This window comes from Sorex fumeus, unplaced genomic scaffold, assembly GCF_029834395.1.
Source record: "Sorex fumeus unplaced genomic scaffold, SorFum_2.1 ptg000014l, whole genome shotgun sequence".
NCBI lineage: Eukaryota > Metazoa > Chordata > Mammalia > Eulipotyphla > Soricidae > Sorex > Sorex fumeus.
In genome coordinates, this window is record NW_026606071.1 from 15,013,206 (window position 1) to 15,035,161 (window position 21,956).

General features: G+C 46.7%; 1 protein-coding gene across 1 annotated transcript in view; it reads left to right on the top strand.

Moving 5' to 3' along the window:
* Window positions 1-19,915: 19,915 nt before the first annotated feature.
* The window catches only part of PLCL1 (phospholipase C like 1 (inactive)), a 372,506-nt gene continuing 370,465 nt past the window's right edge, over window positions 19,916-21,956 (top strand). The window contains exon 1 of the mRNA XM_056111653.1: window positions 19,916-20,166. Within this exon, the coding sequence (XP_055967628.1) occupies window positions 19,924-20,166 (243 nt within the window). The 5' untranslated portion in view covers window positions 19,916-19,923. The remainder of the gene's footprint in view (window positions 20,167-21,956) is intronic.

Here is a 21,956-nt window from a genome sequence, read left to right on the forward strand (position 1 = left end):
TTAGTGTTTTGAGAGTTTTTTTAAAGTTATGAGTGAATATTAGATTTGTTAAAGCTTTCCTTGCATTGATTAATATGATAATATGAATTTTCTTTCCTTTTATTTTATTGATGTGATGCATTATATTAATTAGTGTATGTCAAACCATCCTTGTATGCATGGGATGAATCCAACTTGATCATGGTAATTGATCTGTTTTACGATATGCTGCTGGATTTGGTTTGCTAAGATTTTGTTGAGCATTTTTGTGTTGATGCTCATCAGGGAAATTTTCCTGAAAATTTTCTTATCTGCTTTGGGTAACATTTGTGTAACATTGATTTTATAGAAAGTGTTAGGAAGAATTTATATTTCTTCAATATTTTATTTTATTTTATTTTTTTATTAGTGAAACACCATGAGGTACAGTTGTAGACTTACAATTCTTCAATATTTTAGAATCAAGTACCCAAAGACAAATCTCTAGATCTAGTGACAACTAATTTTTAACAAAGGAGCTGGGTAAATGAAGTGGAGTAATGATCACTTGACATCCTGTTACTCATGTATTTGCTCAAGTGGGCGCCAGTAACATCTCTATTCATTCCTGTTGCGTGCCAGTGTAGCCCAATAGCGTCTGCTCACTCCAGGAACATGAAGAGCCTCAAACCGAGGGTCTTGACGAAGAAGTCTAACCATTTCATAGGTGGGCGGCCACGTGACCTTGGACTCCAGAAGTAATGATAACCTCTTGAAATTAATGTTTTGAGAAAACTGGGCAACCACATGTAAAAAATGAAGCTGGATCTACATTTCACATCTTACACAAAACTCAATTCACAGTAAATAAAAGACCGTGAGACCAGAATCCATGAAATACATGAAGGAAAACATCAGCAGAATGTTCCAAGATTTGGATCTCAAAGGTGTTTTTTATTATATAACACCATTGGAAAAATAAACAAGTGGAACTATATCAGTCACAGTCACAGTCACGGTCCTCTGGTTGTTCGTCGATTTGCTCGAGCGGGCCCAGTAACGTCTCCATCGTGAGACTTGTTACTGTGTTTGGCATATCGAATACGTCACGGGGAGCTTGCCAGGCTTTGCCGTGCGGGCGAGATACTCTCGGTAGCTTGCCGGGCTCTCCGAGAGGGGCGGAGGAATCAAACTCGGATCGGCCAAGTTGGCTGCGTGCAATGCAAACGCCCTACCGCTGTGCTATCGCTCCAGCCTGGAACTATATCAAATTAAAGAATTTATACACGCAAAAGAAAGCAGGATGAACCAAAAAGGTCCTCACTTGAAAGAAGAAAATATTTTCACTCACCAGATCAGATAAAGGTGTGAGATGATGTCTCATTCTTGTCTTGATTTGAATTTTCCTGATAAGTGATGATGTGTATTTTATCATATAACTATTGGCCATTCATCTATCTTCAGAGAATGGTCTGCTCATTTCCTCTCCCATTTTTTTGATTGGGTTTTTGTTGTTGTTGTTGTTGTTGATTTTTCTGGTTTTTTTGTATATTATATATCTTAGTTTTGTTTCTATTGCCTTTTCCAATATATATCAGTGGCATATAACTATATAACCTTATCAAAAAATGGGGGGAGACATGAACAGACACTTCCCTGAATAAGACATAAGGATGGCCAGTAGGCATATGAAAGTGTGTTTATTGTCACTTATTATCAGAGAAATGCAAAATAAAACAACAATGAGATATCATCTGTCACTACTAAGAATGTCACATATCAAAAATACTGGAAACAATCAGTGTTGTGGGGATGCAATGAAAAAGAAATCCTCTTTTTCTGTTGGTGTGAATGTTGTCAGGGCCAACCTCTATGGAAAATAGGGTGGCTATTCCTCAAAAAAGGATGTATAGGGGTTGGAGAGATAGTATAGCAGGCCCAGGAAATCAGATTTGACCCGTGATCCTTCATCTGGCCCTCCAGGAATGATCCCTGAGTTCAGAGCCAGGAGTAAACCGTGAGCACTGCTGGTTATGACACCAAAACCCAAACCAAAACCTAACAAAAAAGTACATATAGAGTTCCCGTATGATCCAGCAGCTACACTTCTTGGCATCTACACTCAAAATACAAAAACATTCACTAGAAAAGATAGATGCACACGTATGTTCGGAGCTTGCCAGGCTCTGCATATATATATATATATATATATATATATATATATTTGGTTGTATATATTTGGTTTTTTGGATCACACTTCACAATGCTCAGGGAACTATATAGGATCCCAGGGATCAAACCTGGATCAGTTGTGTGCAAGGTAAATGCCCTACCCACTGTACTATGGCTCCGGGCCCCCAGGAGTCACTTCTAAGTGAAGTGACTGCAAGGGCCCTTGCCAGAAGCCCCATGGACCCCGACCTGGCCTGCTGAGGGAGTTCAGGGGAGCATTCGTGTACTGACTGCAGGCACTTCTTCATGGAGGAGAGGTTCTGGGGATCAGAGAAAGGCTGCCCAGGAAGCAGTGGGACTTCCTGCCAGCCAAGGGTCACTGTTCGTGCCAGACTGGGTGGCTTCATGCCTTGGAGCAGCCAGGACCTGGGAAGGGCTGCACTGTTCCGTGACTGGTCAGCATGAGTGTTGGCAGCGACCCAGCGGGAGGGTTTCAGGCCCAGGCCCTGGCAGAGGTGTCCTGACAGCCCAGCCTTCCCTGGGGGTGGGGGTGCCGACTAGGAAGCATTTCTCTTGATAAAGGGGAATTGAGCAGCCTGGTTTCCGAAAGTGCAGAGAGCAAGGCAAACAACCTGCGGGTTAGTGGGTTGAGAGGCACCGCGATAAGAGGCTCTGGGTGGCCACGGGACCGTGTGGATTTGGTTCTTTTTCCGCTGCTAGCAGGCGAGAGCGATCACAAAGGGGTTCCAGAAACACAGAAGAACCCACAGTTGTTTGACTCTACAGTGTGCTGAGGCTTAAAAATCATATTTACCCAATTAATTATGCCAGCCTTAAGCTAACATTGACAAGCATTTCCTGACTGGGCAGTGGGCAGCACCACACCATCAGTCTGCTCAGCCCAAGGGAACAGGATTTGGAGAACTTGAAGCAAATCCTGGAGACCTAGTGCCAGTCTGGGTTTTCTGCCCCTTTTAGGAGCTGAAGCCACAAGATATGTCCCAACCAAAACACCCCGTGGTGGCAGAGGCTTAGCATGGGCTGAGCGCTGGACCTGCAAGCAGGAGGGCAGAAATGGGCTCCTGGCAGGGGCTCAGGCAGTGAGGCGCAGCCTAGTGAGGCCTGGGCATTTGGAGCAGGGCCGGGAGAAGGCCCTGCTGGTGTGCATGAATGACAAATGACATGAATGAATAAAAAAGTTGTTGCATATAATCACAGAGAAATACTATGAAGCTGTAAGATGAAATCTGTAATAAATAAATGGGAGATAAATTGGAGAATATCTAATTAAATGAAATGTCACTGTCCTGCCGTTGTTCATTGATTTGCTCGAGCGGGCCCAGTAACATCTCCATTGTGAGACTTCTTGTTACTGGGTTTGGCATATTGAATACTCTTGGTAGCTTGCCAGGCTCTCTGAGAGGGGTGGAGGAATCGAACCTGGCTCAGTCAGGCTGGCTGTGCGCAAAGCAAATGCCCTACTGCTTTGCTATCAGTCGAACTGATGATCTCACTAATCCATGATATATCACTTCACTTAATCACTTAATCCCTGTTATTCATCGATTTATTCGAGCAGATGCCAGTAACGTCTCCATTCATCCCGGTTGCATGCTAGCGTAGCCCAATGGTATCTGTTCGTTCTAGGAACATGCAGAGCTTCAAACCGATCATTTAGGGTCTTGACGAAGAAGTCTGACCATCTTATAGGTGGGCGTCCACGTGATCTTTTGATGTCCCGTGGAATCCAATCAGTAATGGCTCTAGTCCAGTGGTTGTCTGTAAACCTCATTACGTGTCCAGCCCATCTGATTTTTGATGTCTTGGCAAATGAGACAGCGTCCCTGATTCTTGAGTGTTGACGAAGATCAGAACTTCGGATTCTATCTCTCATTTGAGTGAATCGTGATATTCCAAGCATAGTTCTTTCGATTCCTCTTTGAGAGACCCGAATAGCGTTCTCATCCTGTTTTCGTAGGGTCCAGGTCTCTGAGGCATATGTTAATGCAGGAAGAATAGTGGAATCAAAGAGATGTGCTCGTAGCTGGAGGTTCTTTGTCCTTTTAGTTATTTCTTCAATGCTCTTGAAGGCATTCCAAGCCGCTCTCTTCCTCCTGCGCAACTCAGGTGCCAGGTCATTCATCATGTTGATTTCTCGACCTAGGTATATATAACTGTTGCATTCGGAGATGGTGGTTCCGTTGAGAGCGAATGGAGCGTCAGGAACAAGGCTGTTTCTCATAAACATTGTCTTCGTAAGATTCAGCTGTAGTCCGACCTTTCCACATTCACAGTCAAAGTCGTTCAGCATTTGTGCTGCTTGGTTGATGTTTGGTGTTATTAGAACGATGTCATCAGCAAAGCGGAGGTGGTGTAGTTGCCGACCATCTATCTTCACTCCCATGCTTTCCCATTCCAGTCGTCGCATGATGTTCTCGAGGGTGGCACTGAAGAGTTTTGGTGAAATGGTATCACCCTGCTGAACCCCTCTCTTGATATGGATGATTATATATATATAATATATATAGGGAGACAAAAAAAAGGGGGAATATACAGTATCAAAAGTTGACAGATTTCTGGTCAAGATGGTGGCAGCTTAGTGGCAAACAGCAAAACTGGGTGAGGGACAGCAGCTTTCAGTGCTCTGAACAGTCAATGGGGGTCACAAAACTTCTGTGAGTGAATGTGGGTGCCCCTTCATTATTCTGCCTCAAAGAAAATGTCATTAAATGAAACAAGCCAGTAGCCCACCACAGAGCATTAGCCTGGAGTGGAACTCACGAGAATGGCGGCCGTGCAGCTGCCAACGGGCAGAGCTACTGCAGCTTTCGGTGCTATGGGCAGTGGCAGAGTTTTAACGTGTCTAAATAGGGCTCTTTGGGTCCAATCCAGCACCGCCAAGGAGTGCAAGTCCCAGAATTGAGGGGGTATATGAGGTTTCCTCTATAGAGCCCCCGGAGATATGTTGCCATGATTTCTTCCCTGGAACAGCCCGGGCTGCCTGTAGCATATTATGGAGAAAAACCTCCCCAAGCATCAACTGATTGGAGAGCCAGTATTGGGCTCTCCTGGTTAAGCATTGCTGGACTGACATCTGTAGCCTGCCCATAGTGCCCAGGACATAAATGGTAGCAGCCCTGACTCCAGTCCTGGTCCCTGCAGGCTGTTGCCATCTGGGGGCTCAAGGAGTCCCCTCACTTCCAATAGGTCAATGAGGACCTGCAGAGTGAGTGCATCAGCAGCCTGATAGTGCCTTCAGGCTTCCTGATACCACAAATTGCCACTGTTCCTATGGCTAGACTCCAGCAACTCAGGACCAGGTTTCCTGAGAAACTAAACCACCAAAAGTTAGGTATGTGAGAGCCATGCCCACAAACCACCTCTAGCTCAACGATACAAGCTCATTTATTGGCCTTGCTTCAGAGACTCATAAATAAATCTTGAAAGAGATCAAAAGCCGCAGTTAACCTCAGACCTGTGCAAAGCTGAACAGATGTGGGTAGGTCAGAGGGGTGTGGGTCAGTCCACTGCCTGTCCAAACAGAGGCCCTGGCAGCTGCTTGCTCCCACATTTCAAAATTGCCACCATGCTCCTGGCTGGACTCCAGAGTCTCAGGACACCCCTCATCAATATATTAACCTGTTGAAAATTCGGGCATGCAAATTTTGTGACTGAAATCTCCAGGGAGTTCTTGGGGTTGAAATGGGCTACCTCGCTCCACCTGCCTGAACTTCTGGAAGTTTAGCAGTCACATTCACACCCCAAAGCTGCCCAAAGTGGCCACCAGTGAAAAAAAAAAACTACTCTTGCTGTATCTTCCTGACAAAAATACTGAGCGCCCTGAACAAACATGATGACCTCTTAGTACTTGTATTGCAAACCATAATGCACAAAAGAGAGAGAGAAAGAAGAAAGGTGCCTGACATAGAGGCAGGCAGCAGAGTCGGGTGTTAGGGTGGTGGTGGGAGGGAAACTGGGGACATTGGCGGTGGGAAATGTACGCTGGTGAAGGGATGGTTGTTGGAACATTGTATGACTGAACCCCAATCATGAATAGCTTTGTGATGGTGTACCTTACGGTGATTCAATTAAAAAAGTTGAGAAATCCTTGACCTTGGATTATTAAGACCTTGGATAATTATTATAAAACTCACTAAGCAGTGGGGTAGGTGGGAGGAAAGAAGTGGACTAGAGGTATAGGTGTAAGGTTTTGGGACTTTGGTGGTATGGTAAAAAAACTGCACATCAATACCATAAGTTGTAACACTGTGCAACCATATTACTATATTACTATCACGGTCCTCCCAATGTTCATCGATTTGCTTGAGTGGGCCCAGTAATGTCTCCATCATGAGTCTTGTTGTTACTGTGTTTGGCATATCGAATACATCATGGGTAGCTTGCCAGGCTCTGTCTGCCGTGCGTGCGAGATACTCTCGGTAGCTTGCCGGGCTCTCCGAGAGAGGCTGAGGAATCGAATTTGGGTGGGCCATATTGACGGCTTGTAATGCAAACACCCTACCGCTGTGCTATTGCTCCAGCCCTATATTACTATAATAGATAAATTATACAAAAAATAAGTAAAACTTTAAGTTGATCCTGAATAATTAACACCTGTAGGTTCTCAGTGAAACGTTAAGTGCTTTATGGAACAGAATCTGGATTTGGTTTCAATCACAGATCACAGATCACAGACCACAGACCACAGATAACCTTTACATTTTTGGAAAACAAAGCCATATTTTGTAGACATTTAAGGCAGATGGAAGAAGGGAGGTAAGGTTCTATTTTAGTCACATGTTTTATTTTTCAGATGTTTGGAATATTGATGAAAAATGTACTATATAAAAATCAGAATATTAAAAAGGAGTATTTTTTCCTTTAGAAATGACGAGCTAAAAATAATAGTATTATATGCCTTTTGCTTTTGGATAGCACTTTGCTGCTCCTTCAGGGAGCTTAAGGTTTATTGAGCCACTCCTACAACAGAGCAACTGAGGCACAATTAATATTCCTAAATTGCTTTTCTTTCTTTCTTTTTTTAATATCATTTATATGGTTTATTATGTCCTTTTTGTATAGACACAGGAAGACAATTGATGCTATGCTATGTAACATGGGAGTTAATTGACTCCAAAATAATATTTACTCCTGGGCAGCCATATTTACTTGACTTAAGCCTCAGTTGCCCTTAATTCCTAGCACTCCAAGACCAGGGTCTTGATGAGGGACTGATGGACCCAGGGCAAGCTGTGAGCTACCCTGGCATCGAAATGGGTAAGGCCAAGTACCATAATACTTAATTATAAAATTAAGAGCATGGTCATGGACAAACTGTCATGACCCAAAAGAGGTAACTGAATCAGGACTCTGCTGGGGTTAGGAAGACTAACCTGGCCTGAGGACTGTGGTCTGGAAAAAATAGTGAGATGAGATGTCCTCAGGAAGGACCAAACTTTAAGCTTGATATGTCTTTTACTGTGCTTATACAAAATGACATTGCTAGAAATATTATAACAAGTAAATTTACTACAACTTTTTAAGTGGATTAGTAGCTGAAGAAAGAAAAAACAACACACCCTGAATGGAATCCTGCCCTTGAGCGGATCCCCTAGTAATGTGGAGTAATCTCCTTAAATAAGACTTCATCCTTGAATTGATCTCCTGGAGGAGTGGCCTTACCTCTCTTTGTTGATTTGTTAATGTTCAACCCCACCTTTTGTAGCCCCACCTGGCTCCCTGGGCAGCTCTATCTCACCGCCTGCCTGCGGGTGCTCTAGAGCCGCTGTGTGTGGACTGGATCAGGAAGCCTCTTGGCTAAGGGCAGTTGAAGGAAGGAACCAGAGCCAGCCTGGTTGGTCTCAGTTGCAGTTTATTCCAAATCTCCTCTCCATTTTCCTCTGATTCTCCTCCTGCTTCTGCCTCCCCCATGCTACTTCATTCTCCTCCTCAATCCCCCTTCATTCTTATTGCTCTGGAACTGGATCTTGATCCCCCAGCCCACTCTTTTTTTTTTTTTATTAGTGAACCACCATGAGGTACAGTTATAGACTTATAAACTTTTGTGCTTGCCCCAGCCCACTCTTACAGTCTGGTTAAATCCCCAAACCATGAGGGGTCGGGCTTACACATAGGTGGGGTCACAATCAATAGGGTTAAAGTTCTTTCCCTCATGGGATGCTGCTTCTAGGACAGATTCTCTTTCAGCAGGATGACCCACCCAAGGGCAGAATCCCATGGGTGTTGTTTCTCCTCTCCTTGTCCAACAAACATATAAGCATTCATAATATTAATAATTTTGTATGGACACAGTAAGAGATGCATCAAGCTTACAGAATTGCTCTCCGGGAGTCATCTCAATCTTAGACTGAAGTACTCAGGCCAGATTAGTCTTTCTTATCCCAAACAGGGTCCTAGTCTCATCGTTACTTTTGGATCATGACAGCATTTGTCCATGATCAAGCTCTTAACTCATAGTTAAGATTTGTGGCACTTTGGCCAGGCCCATCTCGATGCGAGGGTAGCACATAGCTTACCGCTTGCCCTTGACCCTGCTTTTGGGGGCACTAGGAAGTAAGGGCAGCTGAGGCTTAGGTAGAGAGAACAGATGTCCAGGAGGAAAATAACACTGAGAGTCACATTACAAAAGCATAGCATATATTGGCTTCTTGTGTCCATACACAAAGGATATTGCTCTGAATAAACTATGCAAAGTACTTAAGGAGAAGAAAAAGACAACATTTACAAGTTAACAGAGCACAAAGGAAGAAGTTACAAATAAACACAGAGGAATAGGAGCACTGTGATGGGGGCAACCCAATAAACCTAAACTACCTGAGGCTATGCAAAAAGGACAAAACAGTGTTATCCTACACCCATCCTACATGATTTTATATAAACTATGCTATGGGGCTGGAGTGATAGTATCGGTAAGGTGTTTGCCTTGCATGCGACCGACCGGTTCGATTCCCAGGGTTCCATATGGTCCCCCGAGCACCACCAGGAGTAATTTCTGAGTGTAGAGCCAGGAGTCAGCCCTGAGCATTGCCGGGTGTGATCCAAAAAGCCAAAAAACAAAACAAAACAAAACAAAACAAAAAAACCCAATATGCTGTAAGGGGCTGGAGTGGTCAGTCGCCGAAGTCAGTTGTCAGAAGGTCAGAAGGCGAGTCAGATCAGATCAGGTCAGGAAGTCAGTCAGTCTGCTGAAGTCGTCTTCAGGAAGTATGAAGGTACATGGTCACAATGTTAGAAAAGGTCAGAAGAAAAAGAGATCAGAGACTAAAGAAGAAGACAAATGGCAGCTGACTAGAGACTATGAGATAGAGATAGATAGATAGATAGATAGATAGATAGATAAATAGATAGAGACAGAGAGAGAGACAGAGAGTGAAGGAGAACACAACGGCATGGACAGAAGACAGAGGACTTAAGGGAAGAGCACAATGCCAAGGTTAGAAGTAGAAGACCAGAGACTGAAGAAGACAACATGGACAGCTGGCTAGAGACCAATGGACCAGAGGAGAGACTACAGAGACAAGAGTCAGACAGAGACTAGAGAGACAGAAAGGAGCACAATGGCACACACAGAAGCAGAGCACAAAGGAAGAAGATAGAAAGAGAGCACAACAATGAAGAGAAGACAACTAGACAAGGAGGAAAACTGCGACTTCGGAGACTTTGAGGTCTGCAAGGAGACTAGGATGATGGAACTGAGTCTCAGATGATGACTAGACTGCTGTAAGGACAACTACGACTGTGCCGCAAAGGTAGAGATCAGACAACACTGGGGAGTCTGCCCGTAGCCCATCCTCCGCCCTGCATCCAGGAAGAAACTGGGGAGGCTGCTCCAGGTCCACTGAACCTCGTCCTGCTTGCGCCCACCTGTGCGTGGGTCACAACCCACCGTTTCTCACTTCTTATGTATCCTATTGCGAGTTGAGTTGAATTGTGAGGTGGGGCGAAAAAACTCAACATTTTGCATAGTTTAAATATTTTCTCATGAAGAATCTCCCAAATTAGTTAATTCTATCTTCCAGCTATCAGGTTAGTGGTTAAAATTTCATTTTGTTTGCAAGGATATGTATATTTTCCCACCACTCATCTCATAAAGGGCTAATGTAGGGTTAATATCCATTTGCAAAGCTTAAAAGGGTTAATATCCATTTGCAAAACTTAAAAGCTAAAGAGCAAGCAACCTGATCAACAAAGAAGGGAGGGGGGTATGGTGCCACCAGCAGGTCAATCTGTACCTGTGAGGCTAGTGCATCAGCAGCCTGATAGCGCCTTCGGACTTCCAGATACCCCAAAATTGCCGCTGTGCCTTTGGCCAGACCCCCAAAACTTAGGGCAAAGTTTACCAAGAAAGTAAGCAGCCAGAAGTTAGGTATGTGGGGGGACACACCCACAAACCACATCCGACTCAGCTATATAATTGGAGGCATGGCCTCTCTGGTTCCTGATCGAACTGCTTAATGGTCATGATCCCAGAGACTCAGAAACAAATCTCGAAACAAAACAGCTTTTGGCAGAAATGTGTCCAGTCCCTGAGTAGGTTACCGGCGTGGGCCAACCCAGGTGGGAATAGATTTCGTGACTTGGCCTGTTCCCCCTGGCGGCCCAGTGGCCGCCATCCTTCAGAGGGCACTGGACAGTCAGGTCTGGGCCTGCAGTGACGAGACATTTTGGACCTCACGGGATGGGGGTGGAGCCGGGCCTGTGCTCCCCATCCCAATGAGACCCCAAATCATTGCCCACGAATGGCATCTCTGGCTCCTGATCAAGCTGCTTAATGGCCATGATCTCAGAGACTCAGAAACAAATCTCGAAAACCCAGTGGCTTTTGGCAGAAATGCGTCCAGACCCCACAGTACTTTACTGTCGCTGGGCCACCCCAGGGGGGAAAGGGTGTTGTCCCTCCGCCTGCTCTCCCCCAGTGGCTCAGTGGCCGTCATCCTCCAGAGGCCAGTGGACAGTCAGGTCTGGGCCCGCAGTGACGAAACTTGTTGGGCCTCACAGGATGGGGGTGCAGCCGGTCCTGGTCTCCCCGTCCCAACGAGACCCCAGTCATCGTCCATGAATGGCCTCTCTGGCTTCTGATTAAGCTCCTCAACGGCCATGATCCCAGAGACTCAGGAGCAAATCTCGAAACCCAGTGGCTTTTGGCAGAAATCCCTCCAGATTTAAGTGTTAAAATTTCGGAATTTCAAAATCACATGGCCCTACTGTAGCCACGCGAAATCATATGTATTCATAACCAGCAATAGAACACAAATTGCCTACTGTTGCCTTTTCAGCAGATCTGAGTATTGGGGTAAAATCTCAAATAATAATGGTGGGTCTGGTGTCGAACTATTGAATGTGATCAAAGTAGAGAGAGAATAATGTGGAAATCATCTGCCCCACAGGTAGAGGGAGGGTGTGGGATGGGGGTATACTGGGGTTTTTGGTGGTGGAGAATGGGCACTGGTGAAGGTACGGGTGTTTCATTGTATGACCGAGACTTAGACCTGAAAACTTTGTAACTGCTCTCATGGTGATTCAATAAATAAAATTATAAAAAATGAAGAAAAAGTAAGGTGGAGTTCATGTACAATTCAATCAGCTAATCGGTGGCTGAATAAATAGCAGTACTCCTACTTAAAAAAAAAAAAAAGAATGGAGGAGAGATCACCACCCCCCCCCCACATCCCCCAATCTCCCTGTCATTCTGGTAGCCTGGAAGCCATGCCCATGAACTGCATAAACTTTATTATTAATATAATTGTAAATCATAGTACCTCAAATGATATTAAAACACATTTTTTTTCTTTTATGTGGTGGTGGGGATGTGCAACTTGGTAGTATTCAGGGCGGCCTGGCTGACTATGTCTGGTGCTGGGAATTAAACCTGGGTTGTCTGCATGTAAGGCAAGCACCCTACTCATTGTATTACCTCTCTGTCCCTACTTGTTATTTCTTATCTCACATCACAAATTAAATTTAATGTTAGCTCTTTGCTGCCGTCCAATACTTCATATAATTCCTGAATGATGATTTACCCCCATTGTTTCAAAAATTGTGATGTTATCTGAACAGTTTTACCAGTATATTTTAACATAGAGCAGAGAGTGGCAAAAGTCCCAAGTGTGGTTCAACAGCTGTTGCTCCTTGTTTGTGGGTGAAGGGAGAGGCAACTGTATCCATGGTGACCTATGTGAGTCAGTGATGGTGGGAACTGTGGATTCTCATCGGTTGAATGACAGTGCAAATGTTAACAATCCAGTTTTCACTATACATTTGGCCTCAAGTAGATTATTTACAAGAAAGAACTCACTTTTCACAGATCCTCATTTTGTAAAGTAGATACACTTGTGGGACACTTATATACTTAAAAATGTAGAGGGAATTAAAAAAAAAGAGCTCACATAAGAGACCATGCTTTATTCTTGTCTAAATTTTTTTTTTTTTTTTTTTAAATTTATTTATTGAATCACTGTGGGAAAGGTTACAAAGCTTTCAGGTTTATGTCTCAGTCATGCAAATATCAAACACATTTCCCTTTACCAATACTTATTTTTTACCATGAAGAACCCCAATAAAACCCCACCCCCCACCCCTCCCCGTCCCTGTGAAGCAGATGAATTCTAGTTAACACTCTATCTGCTTTGATTAGATTCATTGTTTCAATAAAAGATTCACCACTATTATTTAGAGTTTACCCCCCCCCCCCCCAGATCAGACATGCTGAAAAAGCATTGTGAAGTGATTTGCTTTCTACGGCTGGGTTCAAGAATTAAATGTTGGTTTTGGATTTCTGCTCTTTTACCTATTGACCCTGGAAGTATTTCTACTGAAAGTCAGATAGTTAAGAAATTGGTTTCTGTGTTCTGGAGTCCTGGCCGTGCTGGAAAGCCGCTCGCGGGGGGCAACCGGTGGCCTCGGTAGGGCGTGAAGGGCGGACCGAAACGCCCCCCTTCCCATGAGGTTTTAGTCGCCCCCACACTCCCGGCTCATACCTGCTGTCCACAAGGCTCCCATGTGGCCGCCATCTTTCTTTCCAAAGAGGAGAGGGCGAATGGGGCAACACCCTTTCCCCTCCGGCAGACTTGATGGCCTGGATCAATGCAGAGTCCGTTCACTTTTCTGCTCCAAGCTGCTGGGTTCTGCATTAAGTCCTTGTGCTTCTGGGGCCGTGGCCGTGCTGGAGAGCCGCTCGCGGGGGGCAACTGGTGACCTCGGTAGGGCGTGAAGGACGGACCAGAACGCCCCCCTTCCCATGAGGTTTTAGTCGCCCCCACACCCCCGGCTCATACCTGCTGTCCACAAGGCTCCCATGTGGCCGCCATCTTTCTTTCCAGAGGGAGGAGGGCGGAAGGGAGCAACACCCTTTCCCCTCTGGGCAGAAATGATTGCCTGGATCAACGCATAGTCCTTTCACTTTTCTGCTCCAAGCTGCTGGGTTCTGCATTAGGTCATTGTGCTTCTGGGGCTGTGGCCGTGCTGGAGAGCCGCTCGTGGGGGCAACTGGTGGCCTCGGTAGGGCGTGAAGGGCGGACCGAAACGCCCCCCTTCCCATGAGGTTTTAGTCGCCCCCACACTCCCGGCTCATACCTGCTGTCCACAAGGCTCCCATGTGGCCGCCATCTTTCTTTCCAGAGAGGAGAGGGCGAATGGGGCAACACCCTTTCCCCTCCGGCAGACTTGATGGCCTGGATCAATGCAGAGTCCGTTCACTTTTCTGCTCCAAGCTGCTGGGTTCTGCATTAAGTCCTTGTGCTTCTGGGGCCGTGGCTGTGCTGGAGAGCCGCTCGTGGGGGGCAACTGGTGACCTCGGTAGGGCGTGAAGGACGGACCAGAACGCCCCCCTTCCCATGAGGTTTTAGTCGCCCCCACACCCCCGGCTCATATCTGCTGTCCACAAGGCCCCCATGTGGCCGCCATCTTTCTTTCCAGAGGGAGGAGGGCGGAAGGGAGCAACACCCTTTCCCCTCTGGGCAGAAATGATTGCCTGGATTAACGCATAGTCCTTTCACTTTTCTGCTCCAAGCTGCTGGGTTCTGCATTAAGCCCTTGTGCTTCTGGGGCTGTGGCCGTGCTGGAGAGCCGTTCGTGGGGGGCAACTGGTGACCTCGGTAGGGCGTGAAGGACGGACCGGAACGCCCCCCTTCCCATGAGGTTTTAGTCGCCCCCACACTCCCGGCTCATACCTGCTGTCCACAAGGCTCCCATGTGGCCGCCATCTTTCTTTCCAGAGAGGAGAGGGCGAATGGGGCAACACCCTTTCCCCTCCAGCAGACTTGATGGGCTGGATCAACGCATAGTCCGTTCACTTTTCTGCTCCAAGCTGCTGGGTTCTGCATTAAGACCTTGTGCGTCTGGGGCCGTGGCCGTGCTGGAGAGCCGCTCGTGAGGGGTGACTGGTGACCTCGGTAGGGCGTGAAGGACGGACTGGAACGCCCCCCTTCCCATGAGGTTTTAGTCGCCCCCACACCCCCGGCTCATACCTGCTGTCCACAAGGCTCCCATGCGGCCGCCATCCTTCTTTCCAGAGAAGAGAGGGCGAATGGGGCAACACCCTTTCCCCTCCGGCAGACTTGATGGCCTGGATTAACGCATAGTCCTTTCACTTTTCTGCTCCAAGCTGCTGGGTTCTGCATTAAGTCCTTGTGCTTCTGGGACTGTGGCCGTGCTGGGGAGCCGCTCGTGGGGGGCAACTGGTGACCTCGGTAGGGCGTGAAGGACGGACCAGAACGCCCCTCTTCCCATGAGGTTTTAGTCGCCCCCACACCCCCGGCTCATACCTGCTGTCCACAAGGCTCCCATGTGGCCGCCATCTTTCTTTCCAGAGGGAGGAGGGCGGAAGGGAGCAACACCCTTTCCCCTCTGGGCAGAAATGATTGCCTGGATTAACGCATAGTCCTTTCACTTTTCTGCTCCAAGCTGCTGGGTTCTGCATTAAGCCCTTGTGCTTCTGGGGCTGTGGCCGTGCTGGAGAGCCGCTCGTGGGGGGCAACTGGTGACCTCGGTAGGGCGTGAAGGACGGACCGGAACGCCCCCCTTCCCATGAGGTTTTAGTCGCCCCCACACCCCCGGCTCATACCTGCTGTCCACAAGGCTCCCATGCGGCTGCCATCCTTCTTTCCAGAGAAGAGAGGGCGAATGGGGCAACACCCTTTTCCCCTCTGGGCAGAAATGATGACCTGGGTTAACGCATCATCCGTTCACTTTTCTGCTCTAAGCTGCTGGTTTCTGCATTAAGTCCTTGTGTTTCTGGGGCTGTGGCCATGCTCCAAACTTAACTCTGATTTTCAGGGAGAAAGATTGGGTGGTTTACTTCTCATTGATCACTTTGTATATAGAGAGATGTCGCGCGGCCGCGTAAGCGGCCGCGCGGTTTTGAGAAAAAGTCCTCGTTCCCGCATACTCGAGCTGTGTTTGTAGAGGCTTCTGGTCACCAGGGTTCCATCTGGGGGAGGCGGGATGCGGCGCCTACTCCATCTGGAACTTCCCGGTGCTCTCGGCTCTTTTTGGAACCTGTTTTTTCTTTTTTCTTTTCCTCCGGGATCCCGCACCCTCCATGTGTTCCTTCTCTTATTCTGAACGTTTCAAAGATGGCGCTGGGGGGCGGGCTGTGGGCATGACTTCCGGGATCAGAGGTTACCTGGGAGGTGTAGTCCGGCAGATTTGAGAAAAAGTCCTCGTTCCCGCATACTCGAGCTGTGTTTGTAGAGGCTTCTGGTCACCAGGGTTCCATCTGGGGGAGGCGTCTTGTCTAAATTTTAATTTAGAACCTACACTAAAATATTATGTTTATTTGAATATTGCATTTCCTTCTATCCCAAAGATTGAAGGTAAATTCAACAAAGGCGCTTCAACAAGTTTAAAACAATAGGCATAAGAGTTAACATCACTAGCAAAGGAAAGAAAAGAAGAATACTAGAGGAAGAAATATAACTACATTTTCTTCCATATGATACTAAAGAAGCAAGAATAAGTTTGTTGCCTTGGTATAAATTGGATTGGCTGAAGCATTCTCACCACATGTAGATAAAGTAGATTTGGGATGGGGGAAGAAAAGGAGAAAATTTCATTTTTGCTTCATGGTAAAGGTAAAGGCCCTCCCGTTGTTCATCGATTTGCTCGAGCGGGCCCAGTAATGTCTCCATTGGAGATTTTGTTGTTACTGTGTTTGGCATATCGAATATATCATGGTGGCTTGCCAGGCTCTGCCATGTGGGCGAGATACTCTCGGTAGCTTGCTTGGCTCTCCGAGAGGGGCGGAGGAATCGAACTTGGGTTGGCCATGTTGGCTGCGTGCAAGGCAAATGCCCTGCCACTGTGCTATCGCTCCAGCCCTTTTTGCATCATGAAATTTCATTATTGCATCACAAGCAGCAGATACTGAATTTATAGTTAAAATGAATAGATTTCTATTATAATTTTATACCTGAAAATATTCAAGTTATCAAAAATAGGGAATTGAAAAGAAAAGGTTTTCATAAAAGGGTATGAGGGTGGGCTACTCAATGGTACCACAGCGACGCTTTCATAAATGTCTCTGTGGCTTCTGTGTCAATGGAGAACATAGTCATAGCATAAGCTCCAAGTTCAGGAAGTCACAGTAAGTTAATACATAGAAAATCGACTCATATTTATCTGTCTTAAGAAGATACTTGTCTTACACATACATTCTATTCCAATAGAACTGGTGCTGCCAGTAAAATGTCTTACTCAGGAATCACATGGGATGATTCCTGAGGGGCATGTATTAATGGACAGACACCGGAATATTCTACTTTTTGTATAAAGTAGATGGCAGTGATATTTGGATCAGATTTGGCATGTGTGGCAGCTCGGATAAGACCTTATAGTCTATCCCCCAAAGTAGGCCTCTAGCACTGAGACATTCTTCTTCTCCTTTAGAATTTGACTGGTTTCTCAAATAAAAATAAGTTAGACAAGAAGATTTATGAATTTACATACAACTAAGGGTGGGGGAGAGAGAGAGAGAGAGAGAGAGAGAGAGAGAGAGAAAGAGAGAGAGCACTTTACATAGGACAAGAATAAAGGCTGGTAGGAATGGAAGAAAGGACTAGTCATTGTCTATATGAAACATAAAACATTTATACTCCATATACTCTACATTTTGGCTTCTCCTTCCTTCTCTTCCTGCTACTTCTGCTATTTCTCCTTCTCCTTCATCACTGATTTTAAAATTAATAGGTTCAACCAGTTTTAGTGTTTAGAATATCAAATTGTGACCAGAATAACACACAACCTGTAGATGGGTAATTCTTATAGCCACATTAATATTGTAGAACAAGATAATGAATAAGGTCAGTATAGTTTTATATGTTTCAGAGAACAACTACATAATTGGATTTTTATTAGGAAAAAAATGAAGGCCTGAAAACAGGTGAGGAAGATAGAAGTAAAGAGAGTAATAGCTAAATGTCAAAGAAAAATTGATAGGCTAAAATATATTTGAGAGTTTAACATGTAAAAGATTTTCCTCAGAGAGATGGGAATTATCAGAACTAAAGGAGATGAAGGACATAAATAGTTTTTTAAAGTCTGGATACCCTTCCTTCTAGTTGGATTAGTAGAAAAGGAAACTTTAATTGAATTTACCTTCCAATCTTTTACATATCGGGGGTAAAAAAAAAAAAAGCATTTGCCGTTATGCAGTTCTCAGAATCTCACTAGAGGGTGGTATTGGTTCTAAAACCAGGGTTTGCTCCTCTACAGAATTTTCATTACTGGCTGTTGTATTTACACCACATATAAAATAAACCGCATTTTCAGTGCTCCCTGAAACTTGGTCAGGGTCAACTCTGAAATCAGGGTCTGATTTATTTGTGGCTCTCTGCTATCCCAGGATACAGAAAAAATAGTGAAGAGGTAAGTGCAGGAGTTAGGTGACAGGTTCTAATTTCAACTTCTTCACTGGTAGATGAGAAATTGAGGCTCCTTGGGCCTTCATCTTATCTGGAAATGAAAGGGCTACCCTGGATGAAATCTCAATCTCTACAATTTTGAGATTCTAACAAATTCTGGGATTGAAATATTGAAGAATTTCTCACTTTTTTTTTTTGCCAAAGGAGCAAGTAAACTCTGAAATAATTAATGATGAAAATATATTCTTGGGTTGAATATATTGAGTATAGCAGGTGGGGCGCTTGCCTTGCACGTGACTGGTCTGGGTTCAATCCCTGGTATCCCATATGGTCCCATGAGCACCGCAAGGAGTAACTTCTGAATGCAGAGTCAGGAGTAACTTCTGAGAATCACTGGGTCAGGTTAAAACCAAATAAAGACAAAAAAGAATGAAAGGAATAAAAAAACTTATGTTATAAATGAGGTTTTATATATATGTATATGTATAAAACTTAAATAGAACATATATATGTATATTCTAATAGCAAACTGTCAAGTCTTCTGTCCTACCAGGAATCAACATTTGCAGCTCTCTAAGAACTCTGGTTAACTTCAGTCACTTAATGCATCATCCAAAAATATCTTTTCAGTTGTTGCTAGCTTGCAGAAAACGACCGAAGTTTATATACGTTTATATATGTTTATCTGGAACGGAGGTTTAACTGTCAAAGGGGTGTGTTTTAGAGAGAGAGAATGTGTGTATGGGGTGGGGGCGGTTAATCTTCTTTCCCGTCTTGTCCTTACCAACTTCTAGCAAATTCATTCTGTTAGGGGTCACTCTCCAGAAGGAATTCATTGGTTCGATTTGCTATTACCCTCACCTCTTTAATAGGATTCCCTTTCCTGATTATATTTATAGACGTTGCAGATTGTACTGACGATTCTTTCATGAACCCTGAAGCAAATTACTCCAGGGTGTCGATTAACTGTAGTTTATCTTCGTATACGCATTGGCATGAGAGCCTGACGCTGCCAACCGGGCACTGCCACTCTAAACGCTTGGGCACCCCTTTACCTCCAAATTACGATGCCTTGCAGATGATACTTTCCTTCCTCTTCTCCCACATCCCCCCTTTCCCCATCCTTGGGTTTTGTTGCAACTCCAGGGTCTTTTCAAATACTGAAACTTGCTAAGATATGCCGGGAGCGCCTGCGGATGCGCCCCAGGGCGCGCGCGCTCACCCGGTCTCCCGAGTCTCGGAGCGGGGCCGGGCCAGCTCCCAGTTGCAGCACACATTCCATTCTTCGCGCTCGGGCACACCCCTCCGCACTGGGGATTGGTCGGCCCGAGCCCCCCTCCACCAGACGAGGCTCCTCAGAGGCTCAGACGACTGCCAATCCCCCACGGGCTGTCAAAACAAGTCTTCCCTCCCTGTCACAACAGAGCGGAGTGGAGGCCGCCACCGCCGCCGCCGCACTTCCTGGGGCTGCGGCGCCGCGGTCCGCGGGCAGGTGGCGGGTGCGCGGGGCCGCGGTCGCCCGGCTCCGGCCCCCTCTCGGGCCGCGCGCGTCCGGCCTCCGGGGCCGCCCAGCCAGCGCCCGGTGCCTTTTGTCTGGCGCACAGCGGGCGTTTGCATCCCACACCGGACACCTCCCTCTCCTCTTCGCCTCTCCTCTCTCCCGCGCACGTCTCCTTGGCACCCCCCAGCGCCCGCCGGACCGCCGCCTCCTGGACCTCAGCCCGCGGCCGTCTCCACCCGAGCGATGCCTTCTCTCCAGAAAGTTGTGGTTGCTGTTGCCGCCGCCGCCAGGCAGTGAAACAAAGTCTGGCGAGGCCGCCTCGCGGTGCCTGAGCGCACCCGTGCCCGGCGTCCGGACCCCGCTGCTGCCGGGCGTGTGCCGTTTCCCCGCGCCGAGCCCCAGACGCGCCGGGCCATGGCCGAGGGCGCGGCGGCCAGGGAGGGGGCTGCGCCTCCCGACGCGGTCGGGGGCGAAGAGGACTCCCGGGTGGGCCCGGACCCCGCCTCCGGGGACGGCTCGGCGGCGGCCCCCGGGGGCCGCTCGCGGGACCGTCGCAGCGGGGTCGCAATGCTGAGCGCTGCAGGCGCCCCGGCGGACAGCGAGGCCGTCCTCTTGGAGGCGGCGCGGGCGACCCCACGGCGCAGCAGCATCATCAAGGTAAGCCAGGCCGCGCCACCCCCGGGACTGAGATTGGGTGTGGGTGGGGGGTGCGTCGGGGACCCCCCCTCGCCTCTCCGTCCGCCCCCCGTAGGATGCACGGTATCCAGGGGGCGCGGCGGGCTTGGCGATGTCTTTCCTCCAGCTCCTTTCATAGCCAAACCTGCCTTCTTGGACTGGAGATTCCCAAGCTCAGCTCTGGGCTATGAGAAGCAGAAGTGACTTTTTTCCCCTTGAGAGGGAAGGAAAAGTTCCGCTCTGCGACTCGGCGTTTTGGTGGATGCTCTTCATTTTCTCTGAAAGCATCACTAACCTTTTGATGGAAGGAGGGCCGGAGGATTCATCATACTTGCAGACCCGCGGGATGGTTGTGCTTTGCTCGCCAGGCAAAGGGTAGATTTTCCCGCACAGGAAAGATATTTCCCTTGACGTGCGGGTGGGGGTGGGGTTCAAACCTTCCAGACGTAAGCGGTCCCAAAATCTCCAGACGCGTGAACTTTCCCTGTAGGCAGACAGAGTTTTTCAGTGAACCCTGCGGCAAAGTAAAGAGTGATGGAGGAGCCCAGAGTTTCTGCGCTGCAGAAAGCACGACGGGAAAGCATCCACCAGGATCCTGGTGGTTGCCGCCGCTTGCAGAGAAAAAGCTTTCTATGCCCCCAACTCCGAGGAGGCAGGATTTCGCTCTATCTTTTTAGCTAGAAATTTGACAGTGCCCTTCTCTTATCTCTTTCTGTCTTTCTTCCACTTGGGACTTGTGTCCTGTTGCAATTTTATTTTTTGGGTGCTTGACATCTAGGAACTCATGACCCTTCCAACAGTCCTTGGAAAAGGGCCTCAGTGTACATGCGCGGGAGTCATCATGAGCGTCTGAGATTTAAATTGATTTCGGGAGAGCAGTTAGTCTGAAGGTGCTCGTGTGTATTTTTAAAAGTTCGAAGGTGACTGTAAAGGATGTGCTTGGAACTACTTAACGATTCCATTTACTTAGTTTGCTGCTATGTTTAAAACCCTAGTTCAGGTTTAAGCTGTATGGTCTACACTGTGCGTCTCTGACTCAAACTCTCCAGTGCGGTAAGACCTGCTCACCTTAGGTGTCAGCTAGTCTTTTCCCCAATACTGGAAATTTGAAAAGAACAAGGAGGTTTCTAGATTAGAAAAAGAATGGACAGCAATACTCCTACAAATAAATAAATAAAATATATAAAAAGAATGTATGGTATTTGCAAATGTAGTTTCTGTTTTTTGGGGGAGCTCCCACTCATTGGTGCTCAGGGTTTACTTCTGACTTTGGGCTCAGAGATCACTCCTGGGATTTGGGACACCATATGTGGTGTGAGGGATTGAACCTGGGTGGGCAGCATGCAAGTGCCCTACCCACTGTGCTATCTCTTTGGCACAAGTTTCTGTTATTTTGTGACTTTTACATTTGTGATAAAGAGAGCCTTAGTCTGATGTGAATTTGGACAAAAAGGAAAGGATCATTTTTTCCCCCTCTTCTGTCTAACAGATTACAAAATATATTGTTTTGAAACTTAGGTAACATCATATTGAGAAACACGTTTGGGTTTAAAGATTTTGATGTTACACGTGGAACTGTGTGTGGCGAAATAAGCATCACGAGATAGTATAAAACATTCTGTCAGAAAAAGCTGTGGGCTCTATTGTAAAAAAATAAAAGTGTGAGCTAAATCTTGCAGCTAAGTTAACCACTATTGAATTGTTTTGTATATTGATTTATATTTTCAGAAGGGTCCTTGCTGAATACTGGTGCTTCATTTTGGGGAGTTGAG